This window comes from Myxine glutinosa, chromosome 11 (genome assembly GCF_964187855.1).
Source record: "Myxine glutinosa chromosome 11, kmMyxGlut1.1, whole genome shotgun sequence".
Taxonomy (NCBI): Eukaryota; Metazoa; Chordata; class Myxini; order Myxiniformes; family Myxinidae; genus Myxine; species Myxine glutinosa.
The window spans coordinates 112,197,379-112,222,386 of record NC_136271.1 but is presented as its reverse complement, the minus strand read 5'-3'; the positions used below and the strand labels follow the sequence as shown (position 1 = coordinate 112,222,386).

The following is a 25,008-nucleotide window of genomic DNA, read 5'->3' as shown; positions in this document are numbered from 1 at the left end:
TATCATATACAGCAGGGGTGCAGAGTTACTAGTGCGAGGAATTGTGTTCTGCAAAATCATAATGTCATGCCTTGATGTGTGATGCATTAATATAGCCCGTGGGGTTGTCTCTGCTTGGGCGGAGGGCAACTCGTGTCACGTCGTATGGCAGAACATCCCCAAAGCGATTCCGCTCCATGTTTTCTGGCAGCTCCGCAGTGGAGCACGCTGTACCAGGCCGCATGCATGGCACTGCTTCATACTCTGCTAGCACCACACCTTGGTCGAGATGAGCTTGTAGCCAGCTGCACTACAGTTTATAGGGGTGGCAGGGGTTGGGGTGGTATGGGGTAGAAAGAGGGGGATGAGGGGGAAGGGGTTGTTAAGCTAAATTCACCATATCAACAACCATCTTTACCACTTGTTAAAAAAACATCTGAAGTACAATGAGAGTCTGAAGCCTTTTAAAAATGGGGGAAAGCTTTAATATTCACAATCCTTAAATTTTGCAAAAAAAAGTCACCCTTAACTTGGGAATGGTAAAGGCCTTGTTGTGAGGACACTGCACTGATATCTCAGAGGTTGTAAGCTCAAATCTTACTTCACATGATTATGAAGGATTTCAAGCTACTTCTCAAATAATTTCAATGTTGATATTGGTTTGTTTATACACAGTTGGCACAGGCACAGTTGGAAGGCACAGTTGCTTTCCTAACAACCTTCAGAAAGAGGACAATCTGCGTGTCTCACCTAGTCTGATTTCTATCTAGAGACAAACGCACATTTTTGGTTCACCCTCAATGCGCTTGGGGCTAGTGGGCCTAAAGTTTGCTTTCCTCTTTCTAGTATGACTGAATTCAGCCACGATAATAGCTTTGCAGGCAGACGTGACAGCGCAATGCATTGTGTGATGCCATCTACCAATCAAAAGTTTATCCGCACCTTACCCAGCAGATAGCTGTCCTCCCCTTATTCAAACCGCAGTCGGATAGTTAACCATTGGATAAGAATTTTAATCACAGGATAGCTCTTATCCAGTGGTTAAATTATCGGAGTTTCTAGCAACTGGGCACTGGTCCCTACATCAGGCCCCCATGTGAGACCCTTCTCACCTGGGGGCCTGGTACTCTCATGTCACAAGCCACATAATCTCCTGCATTTGTTAATTGCTGCTAATCTGCATATATAGGGAAATGAAAACTCCTGTAACATGCTTATTTATTCTCTTCATAATATCAGGGTTCATGGAAGAGCGAGGAGATGGAGGGGGTGAACGGAGAGTTGGACAGTGAGGCAACAGGTCGACACAACAAAAGCAAGTGAATTAACAAACAGGAGAAGAGGAGAAAAATGAGGGGAGAAAACGCAGTATGCTGAGAGTAAGAGGGTTGGGCTGGGCAGGATACTGGGGGTAAAAAAAAAGATTGTGGGAAAGGATGGGGGATGACATGCGATCGTGCTCTACATTGAGTGAAATTGGCATCTTTGTTATTTATCTCAATTAACCTCCATCCACCAAACTCCACTTTTCAAAAAATAAATAAAAAGATGGACCGTTAAAAATGTGCCCCACTCCAAACATTATTTACTTTATTTATTATGCATGCTGTGGAAGTATTGTTGGGTTTGGTTTGTTTGGTAATCACATGTGATTATTTAGCTCATGATGTGGTGACCCAAGGTTCAAATCCATAAATACAAGAAGCATTCAAAAACGTTATTGGAATGAAACACTCACAATATTCCAGGAAATATTTTATATCCCTAAATGGATTATATGTGCTTCCAGAGTAAAAAATAAAGACCGTTGGCATTTGTTGGATTAGTGTGTATCTCATTACGAGAACCTTTTGAATGACCCACATATATGTATTGATATGTTTATTGTTGACCAACATCCTTGTCCTTCATGTGATATCAGTCGAAGCTTCCCAATGAAATTTAAGTCACTTTTAAATACAAACTTTTTAAATACAAACTTTTTAAATACAAACTTTTTAAAGACAAACTTTTTAAATACAAACTTTTTAAATACAAACTTTTTAAATACTAACTTTTTAAATACAAACTTTTTAAATACAAACTTTTTAAATACAAACTTTTAAAATGCAAACTTTTAAAATACAAACTTTTTAAATACAAACTTTTTAAATACAAACTTTTTAAATACTAACTTTTTAAATACAAACTTTTTAAATACAAACTTTTTAAATACAAACTTTTTAAATACAAACTTTTTAAATACAAACTTTTTAAATACAAACTTTTTAAATACAAACTTTTTAAAGACAAACTTTTTAAATACAAACTTTTTAAATACAAACTTTTTAAATACAAACTTTTTAAATACAAACTTTTTAAATACAAACTTTTTAAATACAAACTTTTAAAATACAAACTTTTTAAAGACAAACTTTTTAAATACAAACTTTTTAAATACAAACTTTTTAAATACTAACTTTTTAAATACAAACTTTTAAAATACAAACTTTTTAAATACAAACTTTTTAAAGACAAACTTTTTAAATACAAACTTTTTAAATACAAACTTTTTAAATACAAACTTTTTAAATGCAAACTTTTTAAATACAAACTTTTTAAATACAAACTTTTTAAATACAAACTTTTAAAATACAAACTTTTTAAATACAAACTTTTTAAATACAAACTTTTTAAATACAAACTTTTTAAATACAAACTTTTTAAATACAAACTTTTTAAAGACAAACTTTTTAAATACAAACTTTTTAAATACAAACTTTTTAAATACTAACTTTTTAAATACTAACTTTTTAAATACAAACTTTTTAAATACAAACTTTTTAAATACAAACTTTTTAAATACAAACTTTTTAAATACAAACTTTTTAAAGACAAACTTTTTAAATACAAACTTTTTAAATACAAACTTTTTAAATACTAACTTTTTAAATACAAACTTTTTAAATACAAACTTTTTAAATGCAAACTTTTTAAAGGCAAACTTTTTAAATGCAAACTTTTTAAATGCAAACTTTTAAAATACAAACTTTTTAAATAAAAACTTTTTAAATACAAACTTTTTAAATACAACCTTTTTAAATACAAACTTTTTAAATACAAACTTTTTAAAGACAAATTGTTGGCTTGGAGTAGCTGAAACCAATATCAATAAAAGTTTTTAAAGTTCCTTCTTTAAACTCGATGCATGTTTACATTTCCCTCAGGGCAGATTATTATGAATGCCCTTCACAATCGGGCAATGCCCAGGCAGACTTTAAAAGGGAGGGGAAAGTTGCTCTTTTCAATTAGTTTATTCAGCCAACGAGAACAGTACTCGGTGGAGCGCATACCTCCACCTGGCTCGACAGTTTACGTTTTGTATTCCAATGATAGGCCGGATCTGGATTCGGACCTGAACCAAAATCGAATCGGCTTGTTCTTGTCGACCAACCAACTCATCCACCTAGTTTCGTCCAAATCAATCCATAACCTTTGGAGGTATCATGCTACATATCATTTTTGGTCTTATCTCTCAATGGTGAAGAATCACTCAAAATATAGAATCTTTGTGGATCTGGATCCAGATCTTTTCTAAAATCTAATAAATTTGTCCTTGTCACATACCCAACCTGTCCAACAAGATTCGTCTGAATCTGTACATACCTTGTCGAGTTATCCTGCTCACAGACAAACAGATAGAAACGTAACCGTGGTCCATCTTCGGTGGCAGAGGTAATTACTATACAGGTCGCAGGCATGAATTGAGTAATGCAAAACAAAAACAGTCAATTTTGCATCAAGCAATATGAATGAATGAAACACCAGGCAACCCCACATACCTTGTCATCAATAGACAGCCTCGCTGCATACTCCTCACCCTCCTTGCGGACACGTGGTAGAGGAGTTGAAATTCCATTGGCAGAAAGCTCCTTTGTGTAGCAAAAGCCTGACGTTTGTTTCTGCACATCCAGTATGGATGCAAAAACCAATGAATATAATTTCACTCCTTATAAGACAATTGCTTATTACATTTGCCAATACTAGGGCATGCCCGTACTATATCTATATCTAAAATTATATCCCCCCCCTCTATTTACATGAAATGGTTTGGTCCAAAGCGAACGGCTTGCGAGTGGTGACAATCCCCCCCCTCTATTTACATGCAATGGTTTGGTCCAAAGCGAACGGCTTCCGGAGTTTGGTAAAGAAATCGCCATCGCGTGCACAAACGCGCAGGAAAGCGAATGAATCGCAAATTCGTTTTTATTAGTTGTAAAACATAGTTTAACGCCAACATAGTTTGCAAACGTGAAATAAATGAATACGCTCTCAAATGTGCCATCCGAGGCAGAGTGTGCCCGCCACGTTCGGCACACGCGATCGTTCGCTGCTCTCTGATTGGTTGAATCGTTTTTTGGACATAGCTCGGTAAGTAATTGTCCGATTAATATGAAACCTTGAAAAGGCACATCCTCGGGTCCCCAGCAATATACCTGGCAAGTTAAAAGTATATCGGACCCGTGGTTGTCGAGAAACAGCGGTCACAGACAAACGTACAGACAGAGATTACTGGAATTATAGATAGACTAGGGCATGCCCGTACTATATCTATATCTAAAATTATATCCCCCCCCCGCCCCCTCTATTTACATGAAATGGTTTGGTCCAAAGCGAACGGCTTGCGAGTGGTGACAATCCCCCCCCCTCTATTTACATGCAATGGTTTGGTCCAAAGCGAACGGCTTCCGGAGTTTGGTAAAGAAATCGCCATCGCGTGCACAAACGCGCAGGAAAGCGAATGAAACGCAAATTCGTTTTTATTAGTTGTAAAACATAGTTTAACGCCAACATAGTTTGCAAACGTGAAATAAATGAATACGCTCTCAAATGTGCCATCCGAGGCAGAGTGTGCCCGCCACGTTCGGCACACGCGATCGTTCGCTGCTCTCTGATTGGTTGAATCGTTTTTTGGACATAGCTCGGTAAGTAATTGTCCGATTAATATGAAACCTTGAAAAGGCACATCCTCGGGTCCCCAGCAATATACCTGGCAAGTTAAAAGTATATCGGACCCGTGGTTGTCGAGAAACAGCGGTCACAGACAAACAAACGTACAGACGTACAGACGTACAGACAGAGATTACTGGAATTATAGATAGACTAGGGCATTGCCCGTACGTGGGTGCCCGTTCCTTGCCCAAAAAAAAAAAAAACGCTACCCGTACGCTCTACCCCGCCCGTACGCCCGTAAACAAAAAATAACAACGCTCTTCGCTTCCGCCCTTCGCTCTGACTGAATTGGGAGAAATAATGCGCATAAGAAATCGAATTACGTACCGTAATGGCGGTCAGCTCGTAACGCGCACACTGTCCGGAAGTTCGCATATCGCATATCTATCTATCTATCTATTAATGCCCATTTATTCAATTATCGCCAACGTATTTTGGCTTTTTGCAATTTAATCGCAAGGAAAAGTAGAAAGAGAAGAGGGAAAAAAAGAAAAGCCTTGCCTTGCTGCAAACAGCTGCTGCAAACAACAACAACATGGAAGGCTGCACTGTCCGGAAGTTGGCATATCGCAGTTACGATTATTTTAGTGTTAATGGCCAATTATTCAATTAGCGCCAACGTATTTTGGCTGTTTGCAATTTAATCGCAAGGAAAAGTAGAAAGAGAAGAGGGAAAAAAAGAAAAGCCTTGCATTAACGCATTAACGCTTGCATTGCATTAACGGTTCGGCACACGTGATAGCTCGCTGCTCTCTGATTGGTTGAAGCGTTTTTTGGACATAGCTCGGTAGGTACTTGTCCGATTAATTACAAACCTTGAAAAGGCACATCCTCGGGTCCCCAGCAATATACCTGGCAAGTTTCAAGTATATCGGACCCGTGGTTGTCGAGAAACAGCGGTCACAGACACACAGACACACAGACAGACACACAGAGATTGCTGGAATTATAGATAGATGGTGCAGTTTTTGACCAGCCCCACCCCACCCCTTGTACTCTAAATATGTATCTTCCTCCCCTCACTCATAACTCCGCAGGAAACCCTTTCCCTTCTCCTCCCACTCATCTCCACTTTATCATTCTCCTTTTAAAAGTCTTAATTTTTACTATATTCACCCCCCACCCCCACCCCCTCCATATATAAGGGCCCTGAGGCAAAAATAAAACAAAACAAGAAAAAGGTTTCTGATTGGTTTAAAAGCTTAGTTTCCTGAAGTACTATTTCAACAGAACGACAAAAAAATCAATTTCCCAAAAATAAAAAAGAAGAGGAAAGAAACAATATATATATATATATATATATATATATATATATATATATATATATATATATATATATATATATATATATATATATATATATATATATATATACATATATACATACAGGACGGGACAGAGTTGGGAGGGGGATGTTGGGACTTTGGTGGGGAGGGCGGTTTAAACATCAGGAAAGGGGGTGAGGTTGAGGGTCACTTTAGGTGGAGGGGGGAGGTTGAGGTGTTGTGACCAGGGTGGAGGGGTTGAGGAGTTCTGTTGGGTTGGTTTGGGGGGGGGGGGACTCGTATATATAGGTTTGGGGGGTGGGGCCTGTCTATATATACTCGTATATATATATATAGACATAGAGAGATAGGATAGATAGATAGACACACACAAATAGATAGAGAGATAAGCTAGATAGACAGACACAGATAGATAGGATAAACAGACACAAACATAGATATACAGAAAGATAGACACACACACACACACACACACACACACACACACACACACACACACACACACACACACACACACACACACACACACACACACACACACACACACACACACACACACACCCCTGCTCACATGTGCATGAAAAGAAAGTGGCAGCAAAAATAAGGAGTTTGAAGTTCCGTTTGTAGAATAATTCGTTCATTTCCAAAAGAATGAAGTTTTGTCAGTGAAGTAAATGGACGTAAAGGGAGTTATTCGTCATTTTGTTTGTTTATTAATATTTTCCTTCAACGGCGTAATCGTCATTAACTGTAAAGATTGTTAAGGTTTCTCCGTAAAGCAAATCGATAGAGAAGTAATTATACGTTGACAGAATTGACTGAATAGTTTGTGTTATATATATATATATATATATATATATATATATATATATATATATATATATATATATATATACATACATACAGACTTGGCATTTAATATGGAATATTTTTTTTGTGGGGGTGAACTTACTTTTCAAGATGACTTGGAACCAAAAGTTCATTGGAATTAGGTTGAAATTATTCTAGATTTTGTTAATGTGACCTTTAAAAGAAACAAAAACCACATTTGACATTTAGAAGCAAATAAATTGATCCTTGAAAGTGATGTAAACTGATATCGAACTCAATTCACGGACAGTACTGTGTTAAACTTCTGTACATTTTCCAGAAGTATCTCTTTATTTTTGCACATTAGCCAATTTTTTTTTCAACAAAAACAAATGCTAAATTATGACTGGGATTACGGACAGTAAAATTACAGTTCAGTACTTCGTGTAACCCCCACGAGCATTCAGGAGAGCACGTACACGTCGAGGCATGCTGTTCACGAGATTTGCCAAGGTTTGGACAGGAATCGCTTGCCATGCAGTGACAATAGTCTGCTGCAATTCACGCACAGAGGTCGGCTGCTGGTCCAAGTTGTCGATTTGACGCGTTAATTCTGCCCACAAGTTCTCTATCGGATTCATATCCGGGGACAGGGCAGGCCACTCCATATGCTCTATACCACGGTCAGCAAGAAAGTGTTGGATCATGCGAGCACGATGAGGCCGTGCATTGTCATCTTGGAAGACAAAGTTTCCTCGAAAGGCTGCACGAGCAAATGGAAGCAATGTTTCTTCCAGAATGACCCTGTACTTGAACTGGTTCAGGTTTCCATTCAGAACAACCAGGTCAGTTTTCCCCCCTGTATGAAAAGCAGCCCAAACTGTCACCCCACCACCTCCAGCTTGGACTCTTGGCACTATACAATCTTCGTTGTGGGCTTCATGCACTTGTCTGCGCACTCGGACGCGGCCATCTTGACGATAGACCAGAAATCTAGACTCGTCACTGAAGGTCACGTGATTCCAGTGTCCTGGCTGCCATTGACGGTGCTCTCTGGCCCACTGCAATCGGCGCTGGCTGTGTTGTCTGGTCAGGCGTGGCTTTCTCAGGGGACGCCTGGCACGATAGCCTGCTTGAACCAGTCGTTGGTTGACTCACCTTCTGGATACAGGCACATTTGTCAGTTGCTGCCACTCAGCCCTAAGCCGATTAGCTGACTTGGTACGGCCATTGCAGACTAACCGGTGCAGCTGGCGATCATCTCTCCTTGTGGTTCTGCGTGGACGTCCTGGCCTCGGTATTGGAGTAGGGACACCCCTCTGAGCATTTCGTTTCAGGATCTTTGACACCTGACCTTGAGTGATGCCATACTGCCGAGCAATAGCACGCTGTTTCATGCCGGAATTTCGTAAAACCACCACTCCATGACAAACAGCATTGTCAAGTTGACGGACCATCTCCAGAGGAAGCGGCAATAACTTTTGTAGACGTGCAGCAGTTGTTTTCCACTAATACAGAACACAACAACCCTTATATACCCGATTGTGAAGCCAATCGTCAAATGTACCTGTCCTTACATTTTGTCACGCCACCTGCGATATAATCCTGTTATTGACTTCTTGCTGCGAAAGACAATCAGTGACATGGTTCTTTCAACAAAGACATCACCGAAGGGTAAAAGAAACTCACCAGATTGATATACTGAGTTCAGAAAGTAAACACAAGTCAAGAAAAAAAAAAAATCCATATTAAATGCCAAGTCTGTATATATATATATATATATATATATTTTTTTTTGGACGAAGAAAGCACACTTACTGTATGACATGACACTGACGTCATGCACATAAATTATACCAACACATCACCTCCAAACTAGGAGGCATCAAGTCTTTGCAGACTGAGATTAAAGCTCTATGGCCTCTTCATACAACCAATGTCACCCAACCTGTTCGGGATCATGTGAGCCAGCCGGTTCATGTTTGGGGAAGGGCAGAGCCGACAATACACTCCAATAACCCCTCTGTCTGTCTATCCCTCTTGCTCATCTTCTTTTTCCCAGAATGAGAATGGCGCTGAGTATTTGTGCTGAGTGATTCACCAAGGGGCTTATGTGCGTAGATAAGATTTCACTATTTGTGACTGTTTACAATGTAAATACGTGCCTTGGTTAAATAATAATCCCATTCAAACTGTCCGGTTGTCAGTTTCCATTGATTAACCATAGTGTGCTGCAATTAGGGAGTTCAGCCGAACCGATTCGTTATGAAGAGTCAGTAGCCAGCACGTAAACCTATGGTAAAGTTTACCATATCCTGGAATCGGGTGCGCTTTGGGAAGCACAGTTCCCTATCTGGAGGGGTTAATTTTCCGGGAAGGTAAAGCGGGATTTGAAGGCTGGACCCTACCTAAATTAAGCATCTCAGACCGTTTCTGTAATTGTTTAACAACCCATCGCAACGTAGTTATCTGCGGAGCGGTGGCTTCAGTATCGCTATCGGGGAAGTCGATTGCAAGAACTCCCCTTATAATCTACCCCGAGGCGAACCCATAACAATATATTACATACATAAGCTAGAGTTGACATAATCACCGGTAAAAGTAAAGCGCCAGAAAGCATCAAAATATAATGAGTATGGGAAGAAATAGAACTCCACAACTGAAATAATCTGACACGAGAATGACTACAGTAGTAATCAGGTGAATCATCTGAATCGAAGCATGCAGGATGTCAAAGTACAAAAGGACTGTGTGAAAAATGTTTTCTCACAAATTTGAACTTTAAAGTGAAAATGAAATAAAATTTATAATTCTGATAATTATTATGTTTAACCAAAATTTTCATTATTTCCTTTGCATCGTTATAACGAACCAATGCACTAATGATCACTCAATAATACACTAGGGGGGTATTCATGTGCTACGAGAAAATGGGTGGTTGAGAAGAAGAGTTGAGAAGAGTGATGGAAATGAATGTAGAAGGAAGTAGAGGACGGGGAAGACCGAGAAAGACTTGGCTAAAGATGGTGGAAGAAGAAATGCGGGCAAGGGGGTTAACAAGGGGAGATGCAGAAAATAGGGCAAAATGGAGAAGATTATCATGGGGACCGCAAGGATAACCCCCGCTCTAGCAGGGAAAATGGCCTTAAAATGCATGTTGTTGTTGTTGTTTGTTGTTTGTTGTTTAAGTACCTGCATATTTTCTCCGCCTTAAAAAAAAACAATTTATAGTTGCTTGTATATTTGGAATGAGTGAATATTTTCATATGTTCATATGAAAGAATATTTAGCAAAAGCTGCACGTACTAGGATGAAGACGTTTGGCAATTGAGCATTCCTGAGATGTACTGCTCAGCTACGGAACTCTCTGGCATTTAAAATGATCATGGCGTCGTCAATTATGAATTTGAATCTCTTCTAAAATCCCATCTTTTTATGCCTCAGCATTATGTTTTCGGGTTGTCCATTCGTCCGTGCGTTATCGGTGAAGGAATTTCACCGACATTTCACCGATGTAACCAGTGAAGGGATTTCAATCAAACTTAGCACAAGTATGGACGATTATGGAAAGATGAACCGATTAGAGTTTGGGTTCAAAACGTCAAAGGTGGTGGGGAATGTGCCCTTTGAAAATCATTTTGCAGACCATAATTGAAGTTAGAAGCATCTGATGTGGTCTATTCTACATATCTCTCTTTTCTTTCTCGTTCTCTCTCTCATGTGACCTTTAATTTTTTTCACGTGACCTTTTATTGAGATCAAGCGTAACAATGGGTTGACATCTAATGTGGGTGGAGGTATATCCATCGACGTATTCACATTTAATTACATTTTCTAGTTACAATTGCTTTTCAGATTGAACAAAATCTCAAATTGGTTTACAGAGGGTGCAAAGGATAGCTTAAAGGTAGCAAATTCACCTTTGAGCCATCTAGCCTGGATTTAAAAACTATTAACTGTGCTCAATTTTTCACAGGCAGGGAAAGGCATCAATGTGTGTGCCATCCATCGAAAGGGTGTTAAGTCGGAGGATCTGTCTGCAAGTAATGGTTGTTGGACGTTAAAGATCCTTTGGTGTCTTTCATTAAAAGTAGGTGAGTTATCACCAGCACTCTGAACAAATTCCTCCCCACATCACCTTCAATCGACCACATGGTCTGGCCAGCCAATTAGTGAAAGAATTGGGCCAAAAATGTTTCCCAGCAGATCCAAGGAGAGGATAATGAGGGCCTATGATGAGGAAGAAATAGTTCTCTCAAAACACATTATGAAGAATGAAAAGAAATAAAAATAAAAATAATGAACGGCTAAGTAGGAAATTACAGTGCCTTCAGAAAGTATTCACACCCCTTGAATTTCTTCACAGTTTGTTGTGTTACAGCCTGAATTTAAAATTGATTAAATTGAGATTTGTTTTGTCACTGACCAACACATAATACCCCAAAATGTGAAAGTGGATTTTTTTTTTAGACATTTCTACAAGGTAATTAAAAATGAAACACAAATATCTAATTTACATACGTATTCAGCACCCTGAGTCAATACTTCGTATCCCCATAGCATGATGCTGCCTTGCAGATTTGCTCAAGTTGTGAGCAAAGAAACTACAAAATATGTAGATTCTTCATTGTGCAAAAAAAATCGTAAACAGAGTTTTGTGCAGTTTTTAAGGAATAGGATTTAGGGACATTGAATGAAGATTAAATGACATCGTATCAGGTCACGGTAGGAAGACGTTGGTTGTGGTATATTCATGTGGTACCAGAAAGTGATGGAGCAATGATGGAGCCTCCGACAAGGAGCAAGTGATGCAGGGAAAGTTTACTGGGAGGTTTTGACAAATGTTTTCTGGGACTCTCCCAATGATGAGGAAATGGCATAGAAATTATGTGCAAAGCGATAGGTGTCAACCAATGGCTGGAAGAATGGTGCAGGAAGGACGGTTTTGCATTTACGAGGCAGTGGGAATCATTTTGGGAGGAAAGGGAGTGTTCCCAGAATGATCGACATCTATCTATAATTCCAGTAATCTCTGTATGTCTGTGACCGCTGTTTCTCGACAACCACGGGTCCGATATACTTTAAACTTGCCAGGTATATTGCTGGGGACCCGAGGATGTGCCTTTTCAAGGTTTCATATTAATCGGAGAAGTAGTTACCGAGCTATGTCCAAAAAACGATTCAACCAATCAGAGAGCAGCGAGCTATCACGTGTGCCGAACGTGGCGAACAGACTCTGCCTCGGACGGCACATTTGAGAGCGTATTCATTTATTTCACGTTGGCAAACTATGTTGCCGTTAAACTATGTTTTAAAACTAATTAAAACTAATTTGCGATTCTTTCGCTTTCCTGCGCGTTTGTGCACGCTACGGCGATTTCTTTACCAAACTCCGCAAGCCGTTCGCTTTGGACCAAACCATTTCATGTAAATAGAGGGGGGGGATTGTCACCGTACTCGCAAGCCGTTCGCTTTGGACCAAACCATTTCATGTAAATAGAGGGGGGGGATTGTCACCGTACTCGCAAGCCGTTCGCTTTGGACCAAACCATTTCATGTAAATAGAGGGGGGGGGGGGATATAATTTTAGATATATATATAGTACGGGCATGCCCTAGTATGTTAAATAGAAAGGGGGACAGCAATGTTTGCAGTGGGAATTCAGGAAGGAATTCAGGCTTTTTAGGTCAACAGAGGATGGGGAAGCTATGAAGACCAAAGTGGATAGAGAGGAGTACGATATCGTTGCAGTAAGTGAGACATGGTTTAATGAGGAGGGTAACTGGAGGACAGGATGAGAAGGCTGCAAGGTGTATCGGTGTGACAGAAGTAGAAAATAGGAGGAGGTATAGAAATCTGGGTAAAATACATTATTGTATTGAGAGAATGGGGATGACATTATGGAGGGAACTAATGTAGAGGATTCTGTATGGGTAGAAATCAGAGATTGTAAAAACACTAAGATACTGGGAGGATATTTTTATAGGGCTCCTGGTGCGAGGGAAGAGGAGAAAGGAGGAGGACATGAATAATTCAGAAGGGCATGTGGTAAGGGAAGAGTTTTGATTATGGGGGATTTTAACTTGCCGGGGATCGATTGGGTCCAGGAACAGGGAAAGGGCAGAGCAGATGAGGATTAACTAGATCTAGTCCAGGATTGCTTTTTAAACCAGTTTTTAGATAGGTGCACTAGAGGGAGTGCAGTGTTAGACCTCCTTTTAAGTAACGATTATTTTAACATGTGTTAACATGTGTCATACATCCATGCGTGCGTCTGCATTTTAAAAATGCATTTTTTTGGCTTTCATTTTCTGATTGACACGAATATTTACCATGGAAGCGCCTCCACCTGTATCATTTTTTAATTCAGAATTATGACGTCATAGGTCACGTGGTACTGACGCCATCTTGGAAAAACATTACACCTCTATATACCCGAAACCACTCATTGAAAAAAATTGAAACAAGTCCCATGGGGAATAAGATATGTTAATGATGATGGCATCTAAAAGGTGGTTTAATGATGATGGCATCAGTGGCTTCATTATTACGTCATAATTCGTCATACTCTGGTGTTGGGCTAGCGGCTAGGGTGCCGGCTTAGGATCCTAGGATCCTGGGTTCGAATCCCGGTCGATCGCTGAATTAACGCCAGGGGGGTTGACTCAGCCTGTCATCCTTCCGAGGTCGGCTAATTGAGTACCAGTTCACTGGTAATTCCCTGTTTGTCGTTAAAGGCAGCAAAAAGGGTTGGCGTCAGGAAGGGCATCCGGCCGTAAAACATTGCTTCAAAAAGGGGACCGAAAAACAACAACAACCACGGTGCCCGAAAAAGGCCAGCCCCCGCTTTGCGGGGAAAAATGGCCTCTAAAGGTGTTTTTTTTTTTTTTTTTTTAATTCGACAAGTTCATTCGCTTGATCTGATCAGTATGAAAAAAAACAATTCTCCGCAACTGTTAGTCCGATGGACACGAAATTTTGACCATACGAATGCCTCCTCTGGTATAATGTTTTAATGATAATTTATGACTTCATCGGTCACGTGGTACAGGCACCATCTTCGAAAAATCGAAAAACGTAGCACCATTGGAAAGAACTCCGGAAGGGGAATAGGAGTTGTTAACGATGACATTATTGGTGCCTTAACAATGACGTCATAATTCGACAAGTACCATACAACGCTTAGTCTGATCAGTTTGAAATTTCTTGAGCGAGATCTACACAACAATTATAGTAGAGAATATAAATTTATGATGTCATCGCTCACGTGATCCAGCAGCCATATTGGATCAAAGAAAAAAAACCGGTGTTGGGGATGGGTAAGAATAATTAAAATAGAGATGACATGATGCAAGGGGCAATTTTTTAGCATGGCAGGAGCAGGATCTGGGGGTGGTAATAGATACAGAGAGAGGGAGGAGGAGAGGTAAGCAGACAGAACAATGCCAGGCAGCTATAATCCCAGTTCAATTTCCATCGCTGAATAATATAACTTTCTATATTGGTCGGCAGAATACACCGGCAAACGCAAGATAGCACAACATATCAATTATTTTAATTATAAGATGAAAGGATGCTGGTAATAGCATTCACTAAATAACCCTATGTATGGATTTGGGAGGTTTATACCTCCTACGCGATTTAATTGTCGCATTATAACTAAGGATTTAAAAAACTTCATAAAACCTCAAGCAAATATTACACATGATTCATGAACAAATGAATCAGATATTATTTCACTGTGCACACTTTGGAAATGTCGCAAAACCACAGAAATGCGTTGTGGTTCTGCAATTAAGAATGCAAACTGAAAATGCATAATGTGCAGGTATCGCAATTCTTGCTTAGTTTTTTTTAACATCTAGGCCCATCAAGCCTGCGTGCAATGGCTGCCAACCCATGGTAGTTTGTCTGGTGCTCTATCATTTTAAAATGCTGTGCATCAATCAAGAAAGAAGCTCGTGCCATTTTTAAAGTCGTTGTTATGGCTCAGCCGGGGTCAGGTTCAAACCTCCCAGACTCAGGGCAGACGCTCTAACCATTACACCACCAACTCTGGTAAATGAGGGCAGACGCTCTAACCATTACACCACCAACTCTGGTAAATGAGGGCAACTGAACTGTCCTGCTAACCCTAAATAACATTTTAAAATGATGTTTGCTAACCAGACAAAATAATACAGCAAAAAACATGAGAATTCCAACAACACTCACACGAAATGCAAGCTCTCGTTCAACGAATGCATCCTGGAGAGAAACCATCTCGGAGACGGGCCGTTCACGAGGTGTGTGTCGGTGTGGCCTAGCCTTCACGGCCATGCTTAGATCTGGCTCTGAAACACATGGTGCCAGTTGTCCACCATTAATTACATGCCTTTCCCTTTCCCTTGCCTCCAAAGTCATTGGTGAGCACCTGGTAACCTGTGTTTGCATGCCAAGATGATGTGTTGGGGTATGTCCATTGCCTAAGACATGCTCTTTTGATGGAGGTCGACTGAGTCGAGATAGCATTGCCTGAAGTTTTTGGCTATGGGGTAGACCTTCAGGGTAGCCAACAAGTTCCAACACAGGTAGGCCCTTGGTCCTGTGCACTTCATGACTTTCTCCATTAACTGAGTTACAAGTTGGTTGGCCATTTGAGCTGGACGGTAGGCCTATTGTGTCCAATGTGAGGACTGAGCAAGCACGATCATGGAGAGAAAGAGAGTTCATTTCCTTTAGCAAAGACCAGTTGTTTTTACTTGTATTGGGTGTTCCGCAGGTACCCACCTCCAGGCTGTATCGCTTACGGATTGCTGAGCCTTTTTGTCTTGCGGATCCAGTGGAACTCTCATGGTACAACTCACTGGGGGGCCTAAATATGGCCTCCTCTCGGATTTCTAATAACGATTGGGCACTGGTGGGCCACTTCAGGCGACGGCAAGCCTGTTCATTTAGCACTCCTGGGCTTGTAGGATTGGCAAGATCTGGAGTACTGGCAGCAGGCCGAGGAGCAGTGTATGGGGGTGGAGGTCTTGACAAGTGATTTCGAAGCATTACTGCAACGTCTGCATATTGCTGTGGATTCAGGGGCAGCTCTGGGGTGCTGAGTGTGTGTGGGAGAGAGGGTGTTGTGAGGAAATCGGAAGCTTTATCATTGTGAGATAAAGAATTGATAGGTGGCTCTGTGTTAGGTGGACCTCGAGCAAAGTCTGGACGTCCAGCTGGTACTGGCTGGCTATGAGCCAGATGCAGGAGAGGTCGTCGCAAATAGGATGGGGTGTAGGCCGGACAGGCTTGTGTTTGCTCACAACAACCCTGAGGAATCTCTGGTTGGCTACAGGCCAAAGCATCACCATGGCCATAGGTGTAAGCCTCATCAAGGCCTAAGTGATGTTTACAGGTTGGTCCATGAAAGTTATTACCCTTTGGCTCACAGGAACCTCCTGACCTTCTGTTAAAAGCATAGTTTGTAGCCTGTTCTATAACAGTGTCATATTCAGGAGCTAGACGATAGGACGGTGAGATCTGAGAGTCAAGGCCATGGCACAATGTGGAGGGGTGCAAATGTTCTGGCAAGGATTCAGTGCAGGAACTTGAACTGCCAGGAGCAGAAGGCGGGTCGAATCTTTGGGAGTGACGCAGTGATGGAGCAGGCGCAAGGTCCTTTGCAGTCCCATTAACAAGAGGGATGCTGGGAAGCAAGCCATCAGGATGCAGAAATTCATGAACTTTCTTCACATGACAGAAACAGTCATTCTTGTGGTGCCGGAACCTTGAGGCTAAAAAAAAAAATGAGAGGAAGAGACAAGATAAGTTAAGCAGCACGTGGATGCTTGTTTGCATTATTTCAGGAAGTGCAGTTGTGCCACTGATGCAATGCACCCTTTATGTTGCATTAGGAATTTGAAATGTGGCCAAGGAGCCGGCGATAACTCGCCAACTCTTCATTAAGTACACCCTCGGAGCTTCAACGTCCACCAACTGATGACCTAATAAATTAGAGTCGTAGTCACAATCACGACGTGGTGTTGCATCGTCGTCGTGATACCTTTGGAGTGAGCATGAGTTTCAGAATAAGCATTCCTGAGTGGCAGATGAAGAGAAGCGGCTTCCATGGACTTGTGTAACTGAAAAAGCACACACGACAATTCAATTAAGATTGCATCAAATATTCACACAAACAGCCATTTATTTTTCATCGCCTGAGAATGCAAAAGAGTAATCCAAGTTAGATTTGAGAGTGGGAAGAGAATATGGCTCTGTGCCACATGCCGAAAACCTATTAGCCATGGTGATTTGGTTCAAGCAGTCCACTCCAAACCCATCCCGTGACGGTAAACATGAACTTTCCCGGCAAACAGCCTCGTATCCTTCGGGCAAAGTTAATAAGAAAAATGTCAGATGGAGTAACACCCATACGCACACCGATGGTACAAATTGTCTGATGTGTGAACGAGGCCAGCTGATGAGTGTTATTCTCCTGTAATGCGGAGCGAGTTTTCGCGATCCGAGCCTTTTGTTTGCAAAATTGAAGGGAAATTAAATATCTTGCACTGCAAGGAGCTTTTCAAGATGCTGGACCTGACAATTTGCTCTGACTCTGAGATTGAGCCACCACTAAAATGCAGATCTAGGCTGCACAGGAGGTGCAAGCCCAATGTTGCTGTCATTGCTAAATAACCGAGCTACCCACACGCAATCGAGGCCTACCCACCCACTTACTAACCAGAATCAACTTTGATTACCTTCAAATATCAAGCACATTCAATCTCTAATTCACAGCTGCTAACATAACCAATCTCATTAACTGATACATTTGCATACTCTTCGTAATACAAAACACATCATCTGTATCCTTTTCACTTCCATTAAACATAATGTTGGGGATTTGGGAATTGTGTGTGTAATTTGATGTAAAACTTGTTGTAAATATCACCCTCTGTAGTATAAAGATCAAAGGTCGTCCGTAGTTAGGCCATCGCACACACGTAGCAAATCATAGATTTCCCTCATTAGTTATGTCCTTAGTAAATGTCAGTATAAGGCTCTGTGGTCCATTAATTCATTGCGTTGCGTCAATTAAATAAGATAGGATCCCTCCGACGCCCCCATGGCATCTTCAAAGTGCCAGGTTTGCTGGGTTTGCTGCACTTGCCTCCATTGGCCACGAGGTAATCTCGGAGAAGAAAGGCATATCTCCACCTCGTCATAGAGGGGAGGAGTGAGCGAGCCCTTGCCGACCAACCAAGAACCAGGGGTTTGGCTTTGAGAGGGCGTGGAGAGAACGATCGCGAAGGCTTGAGGATGTGGCCTATATAACCCGCAGCGGACGCCCCCACCTGGGAAGAGTGCAGATGAGATACGGGAGAGAGAAGGCAGATGAACCGGTGGAGAGCACGCGGCGCATGAGGTGGAGGAATCCCTGAAAGAGCACGCGACGCAGCGGCACGCAGCAGCTTCAGCGCACAGCAGCTTCGGGTTCAACGGCAGTATCGACCGTGGCCGCAAAGGAACGCGCCGTGCGAGACCGATCAAGAGGGCGGCGGCTGCTCCCTCCCGGCCCGACCATGCTTCGGTCCGAGCTGAACCTTCCTCTCCCTCCAGCCAATCCACTCTGCAATTCCCCATTCGTGTAAGTCTGATTGTTCGTCCGTCTTTCATGTTGTCTTGGGGTTTATAAGCAAGACTGTATAGTTAATTGCACTGTGTCTCCTGCTCCTTCCATTGCCTTGTAAATCGCATTTCCTTTCCTTTCTGCTTAGTTGTGTGTAAATAGTAATAAATCCTGTTATTCCCTACTTTGTCTTCTTCTGCTTCATGCTCGTTCGGTCACTTTAGAGGTTTCCATATTGAGGGTACGTGGCACGATTCGGCCAACGAATATAAATCGGGTCTAGTCTTGGTAAACGGCTCACGCCGCAGTTCGCTTCGCTCGGCGCAAATCTTCCATTACGCTGCGGCCGTGAGCGGGAAGTATTTCCTTGCGTACCGGGAGGCGCTGGTATTTAGGTCATAGGACGGTTGGGCCTAATACCCTACCCAGCACCGACCGGGCGTGACGTCATACCCCCGGGACCACGTCGGTCAGTCATAAGCGAGGGGATTAATCCCCCCTCGATAAGGGGAACAGAGGCCGACGTTGGGTTCCGCAACAATAAGATCCACATCCCACTAGTTCACTAGAGTCCATTGGATTTACAATACTGGTATAATGGCTTACACACATTACAGATACTGTATGGGATCTCCTCTGTCCACAAATTTATGGCTGCAGGCTAACTTTTTGTCATGGCTACTCATGCTTATCACAAAAATACTTACCCAAGCAGTCATTAGTTGCAACAAATTTGTGTTTTGTTGTATTTACAAAGACTAGCACACCCACTCCCCATGGTAGCAGCAGAATTGTCATGTTATATCCTCTATGGGGTATATAGATTACAGTAGATCTATGCTTGGGTCAGATAAGCATATACAGTTCTGCAATGCCTCAATAATGTCGGGTTTCCTCCCTTTCCCTTTCGAGTTAAACAGCATCAGCGACTGTTTAAAAAGATAATCAGACGTGTTTGTGGTTTATAATATTTTTAAACTTATGGTAGGAGTGCCCCACAAAAATCCATGATAAGCTATTTATACACCTTAACACGGTGTCTGGCCAAGGAATAAAAACCCTTCGGAATGGAGGGGGGGGGGGGGGTTGATATTATAAGTATTAATATTGTTTTGTAATAACATTAATATTATACTATCATCATAAATGTTGTTATTACTTTTATTATTAAAGCGGCCATGGGAAAATGCCACAATTAGCTATCTTAACATGGATGTACACCTTAACATGGATTTTGCCCAAGATGAAAATCCCCCTTGGGGAGAGGGGGGGGGGGGCTAATGAAGTCCTTCGGAACAGCCTCCATCATGTGACCCTTAGTTCTCCTGTCACGTTTGGTTGAGATTGGATAAGTAACGACTGAATATATCACGGTCAGACAGACAGACACCAAATTGCATATTTTTACCTCCGCCACCAAAGGTGGATGGAGGTTATGTTTTCACCCTTGTCTGTCCGTTTGTCTGTCTGTTTGTGAACAAGATATCTCAAAAAGTTGAGGACGGATTCGGGCGAAATTTGGCACAGAGGTAATGTATGCAACAAGGACCAAATGGTTACATTTTGGTGAAGATCCGGATTCGGATCCGGCTACGATAATTTTTTAAGTGTTTTTGCCATTAGGAGATAGGGTCAGAAACAACACATAGCAGGATATCTCAAAAAGCTAAGGACGGATTTGGACGAAACCTGGTGGAGAGGTTGTGTGTGTGACAAGGAAGAATCGATTCGATTTTGGTGAAGATCTGAATATGGATTTGGATACGAGAATTATTTAATTTTTAAGTGATTCTTCACCATTGAGTGATTGGGTTAAAACCGATGCATAGCAGGATATCTCTAAAGGTTCTGTACGGATTTGGACGAAACTGGGTGGACCGATTGGGTGTGTGACAAGGACGAATCGATTCGATTTTGGTGAAGATTTCAATATGGATTCGGATACGATAATTATTTCATCTTCGCCCTCAACATCGACGGTTTCCCAGTATCCACCTCCCCTCACATCCGGAATCTTGGCATCATCTTTGACCAAACCCTCTCCTTCGACAAATACACTAAACAGATCACAAAGACAGCCTTCTTTCACCTGAAAAACATCGCCCGTCTCCGTCCATCCCTCTCCTCCACGGCTGCAGAAACCCTCATCCACGCCTTCATCACCTCCCGTGTGGACTACTGCAACAGCCTCCTCTATGGTTCACCCTCAATAATCACCAATAAACTCCAATACATTCAGAACTCCGCTGCCCGTCTACTCACCCATTCCCGGACCCGTGACCACATCACCCCCGTCCTTTACAAGCTTCACTGGCTCCCCATCCCCCAGAGAATCCAGTACAAAATCCTCCTCTTGACCTACAAAGCCCTCCATAACCTGGCCCCATCCTACCTGGCTGACCTCCTCTCCAGACACACTCCCGCCCGCAACCTCCGCTCTGCTGGTACCAACCTCCTGACCCCCCCCCCCATCCGGACCAAATTCAGATCCTGGGGGGACAGGGCCTTCTCCATCGCGGCTCCCACCCTCTGGAACTCACTACCTCACACCATCAGAGACTCCTCCTCACTCACCACATTCAAAATATCACTCAAGACCCACCTGTTCAACACTGCATTCAACATTTAACCCACAGCATTTAACCCCTGACTATCTCTTCTCCTGCTCCTTCCTTTTGCTTTGATTATTTACCTGTTGATTTTTATCTTTTTGCACTTGTTTTTTTTTGTACTCTGTCAAAGCGTCTTTGGGCTTCTTGAAAAGCGCTATATAAAATATATGTATTATTATTATTATTATTTAGTGATTCTTCACCATTGAGGGATCGGGCAAAAAGCAATATAACATGATATTAAAAAAAGTTATGGATGACTTATGACTAACCATGGTGGACGAGTTGGTTCGGTGACAACAACAAGCCGATTAGATTTTGGTTCAGATCCGAATCCAGATCTGGCCTATCACTGGTATATAAAGCAAACATGTTCAGCCTGGTGTGCGCTCTATCGAGTGCTGTTCTAGTAGTATGATGTTTATATTTACATTACTCATCATTGTCTAAAAAAAATTGGTCTTCGAATTATAGGTTTTAATCAATTGAAGGTTGACAAAGTCATCCTTAATGATGTGGAAAGTAAAGTAAAGCTGACATTTCGGACGTTGGCCCTTCATCAGAACTTTATTTGTGCACTGTCACTTGATAAAACTAGAGGTTCCAGGGAACCTGAACTCTACTGTTCTATATCAATATGGTTAGAATATGCATAATAGAACCACAAACTATATAGTTTATATGTGCTAAAGAGGTACAGTAACTTTGAAGGTATCTCATGTTTAAACAGGAAACTAGAAAAAATTGGGTTTTAAGTGAGGCATGAAAAGTAAAACTACAATTACTTTTCTCAGATTTCAGACTTGAATTTATTATGTGTGTTGTGGTTTGTTACATACTGTCCACACACCAAGTTTCAGCCTTCTAGCTACATTAGGAAGTACCAGATTGACAAAAATTGATTTTTCAATATGGCCGCCCCGCCGCGCCCATTTTTGGGCGTGCAACGCCCAAATGCAATCCCAAACCAGTTTATGTCTTAAAGATGCTGCATAACATGTTTCATCAAATTTGATCAATATTTGTGACTTTTAGAGCGTAGACGTCGAATTGTTTACAGACGACAGACAGACAGACAGACAGACAGACAGACGACAGATGGACGACACCCTGGACATAGTCCGGTTGAGTTAAAAACTATAGTACGGTTGAGACATGACATGGTGCAATCAAGCCAAGGCGTGATGGGCCAAATGGTCGCATCCTGTTTAAGTTTTCTTCCACAAGACGAAGGAAAAGTAGAGAATGGTCTTGATACATCGAGCCATGATGTTTGGGCCCAGGACGCTCCTGCTGTACCACTTTGCTTGTGCAATGGCAAGTTATGACGCGAGTCTCACCATATATTCTGGGCAGCACATATTCCCACCACTCCTCCCAAATCCCTTCTCCCTTTCTTGCTTCCCTTCCCCCTTCCCCTCCTTGTCGTCGGGTATTTAACACCTTGCACACGTTGCCTGTGTAGTCACACCTGAAGACCACTCGGTGGTCCACGGTGCTATCATTTGATTTTTATTCTCGGGTGCAGGAAAAATGTAGAATTAAATAATTCCATCATCTGTTGGCTGTCCCTTGTTATCCAAAGACCAAGTAGTTCATGCGTAACACGTAAACTGCTTGGTTGATCCGTTTATAGTGCAGAAGCTGCTAATTCCATCAGAGATACCCGTTGGTATTGGTGGCTGCTCTGCTCATGTAGATATGTTGAAGAAAAAGCTTTGTATTTTGGAATAAGATTAACGGAAGAGTTTAAAAAAGATTGCTTATCCCCTTGGATGGTGCTATCACAGACAATGAAATCAACTCGTGCCAGGAAGTGCAGGACAGATAGACCACCGTAGGAATGACCAAAAGCAGTGATGTGCATTCTCTTGAGGAAAAAAACAAGATAATTCGACGTTATTGAGCTGGAATTGAACCAACTGTCAACGCAGATGCAACTGGCATCATCTGAGCTTTCATCGTGAAATAATGGGTCAGTGTGGAAATTGCTACTAATGCTGGAGAAAAGCAATATTATACACATGTGGAAATGGGGCCTACATCAAATATATAAAGAAGAAAGGTTGTTTGTGTGTGTGTCTATGTTTGTTTGTGTTTGTGCATGTGTTTGTTTGTGTTTGTGTGTTTGTGTGTGTTTGTTTGTGTGTTTTTGTGTGTGTTTCTTTGTATGTGCTTGTGTGTGTTTGAGTGTGTGTGTTTGTGCATGTGTTTGTTTGTGTTTGTGTGTTTGTGTGTGTTTGTTTGTGTGTTTTTGTGTGTGTTTCTTTGTATGTGCTTGTGTGTGTGTATTTGTTTGTGTGTTTGTATGTGTATGTGTATGTGTGCGTGTTTGTGTGTGTGTGTTTGTGTTTATGTCTGTGTTTGTGTGTGTATTTGTGCGTGTATTTGTGTGTGTGTGTTTTGTGTGCTCATTTATGCATTCAGACCCTGTAGGAACCAGGTCAACCAAACTTGCATGGCCTCCTCTTTCATCTAGCTAGATGAAGATCGAGGGCTATGTTCTACCTCCTGAAACCCAACCACGTGTGACTATAGCAGCCAACGACACACACACACACACACACACACACACACACACACACACACACACACACACACAAACACACAAACACACAAACACACAAACACACACACACTCAAACACACACACACACACACACACACACTCAAACACACACACAAACACACACACACACAAACACACACACACACACACACACACACTCAAACACACACACACACACGGGTGGATACTTTGAGACGTGGGAAAACTCCGTTCCACCTTCTGAAACCGACATAACATATGGATATAACAACTTACAACACACAGACATCTCTCTTATAGTTATAGAGCGGGCCTGCAAGGAACACACCATGAAAAATAAATAGGTTGGTAACCATTGTGCAGGCTTGTTGGCCTATAATGGTCTTCTGTGTTGAAGTTCTTGTAAGGGAACCCGTGTATTAATGTTTTTGATACACAGTACTTCAGCTGTAAATATGTTTTTCCTTCATACATAATATACGGACCACCACGCACACTGGACTGTGGAGATTCTCAAAATGGCATATGCACATGCTGGAGGCAAAATTACATCATGGCCTTCATCTTCTTCAAAACTCAATTCCCACATGGCAGCATTATTTGACAAAAATACAATTTATTACTTGTTAAACATGAGCAATTCTGTAAAGCACTAAAATCTAATATTAAGCTTCCTTTTAAAACCTCTGAGTAAGAAATCTTAGAAACCAAAATGAGGCAACTACACCGCCTACAAAGGTAACAAATGATAACAAGAGGAACTATAATGGCACTCGGTAGAGCGCATACCTCCACCACGCTGAACAGTTTACGTTTTGTATCCCACTGATAAGCCGGATTTGCATCCACAACTTTTAGAGATATCCTGTTCACAGACAGACAGACAGACAGACACAAACAGAGGCGAAAACATAACCTCCGTCCACCTTCGATAGCATAGGTAACAAGCGTTACGCCTAGGTCCCCCGTCGGTGAAGTGATGTGAGTTGACAAAGTGAAAGACGCAGAAAACATGGAAGAGTCAATAATATTTGCGAGTGGGTTGGAGACACACCCACACACCAGATTAGAAGTTAGTAGTTCCTTTATTTTTCAAGATATTCCACTCACAAGGTTCAGAAATATATATGGTGGCGGCCATCCTGGATTTTGACGTGGCGACCCAATTTTCAAAAGCGTTCTTCC

The 25,008-nt window shown here is 41.6% G+C and overlaps 1 protein-coding gene across 2 annotated transcripts in view; it reads right to left on the bottom strand.

The window, feature by feature from the left end:
- LOC137436988 (tyrosine-protein phosphatase non-receptor type 14) overlaps window positions 1-25,008 on the bottom strand; it is a 114,918-nt gene that overhangs the window by 7,464 nt on the left and 82,446 nt on the right. For both annotated transcript variants that reach the window (XM_078787002.1, XM_068131259.2), the window contains 4 exons: window positions 17,098-17,176; window positions 15,282-16,828; window positions 3,801-3,920; window positions 71-289 (listed from right to left, as the gene is read on the bottom strand). In XM_078787002.1, coding sequence (XP_078643128.1) covers window positions 71-289; window positions 3,801-3,920; window positions 15,282-16,828; window positions 17,098-17,176 — 1,965 coding nt within the window. The remainder of the gene's footprint in view (window positions 1-70; window positions 290-3,800; window positions 3,921-15,281; window positions 16,829-17,097; window positions 17,177-25,008) is intronic.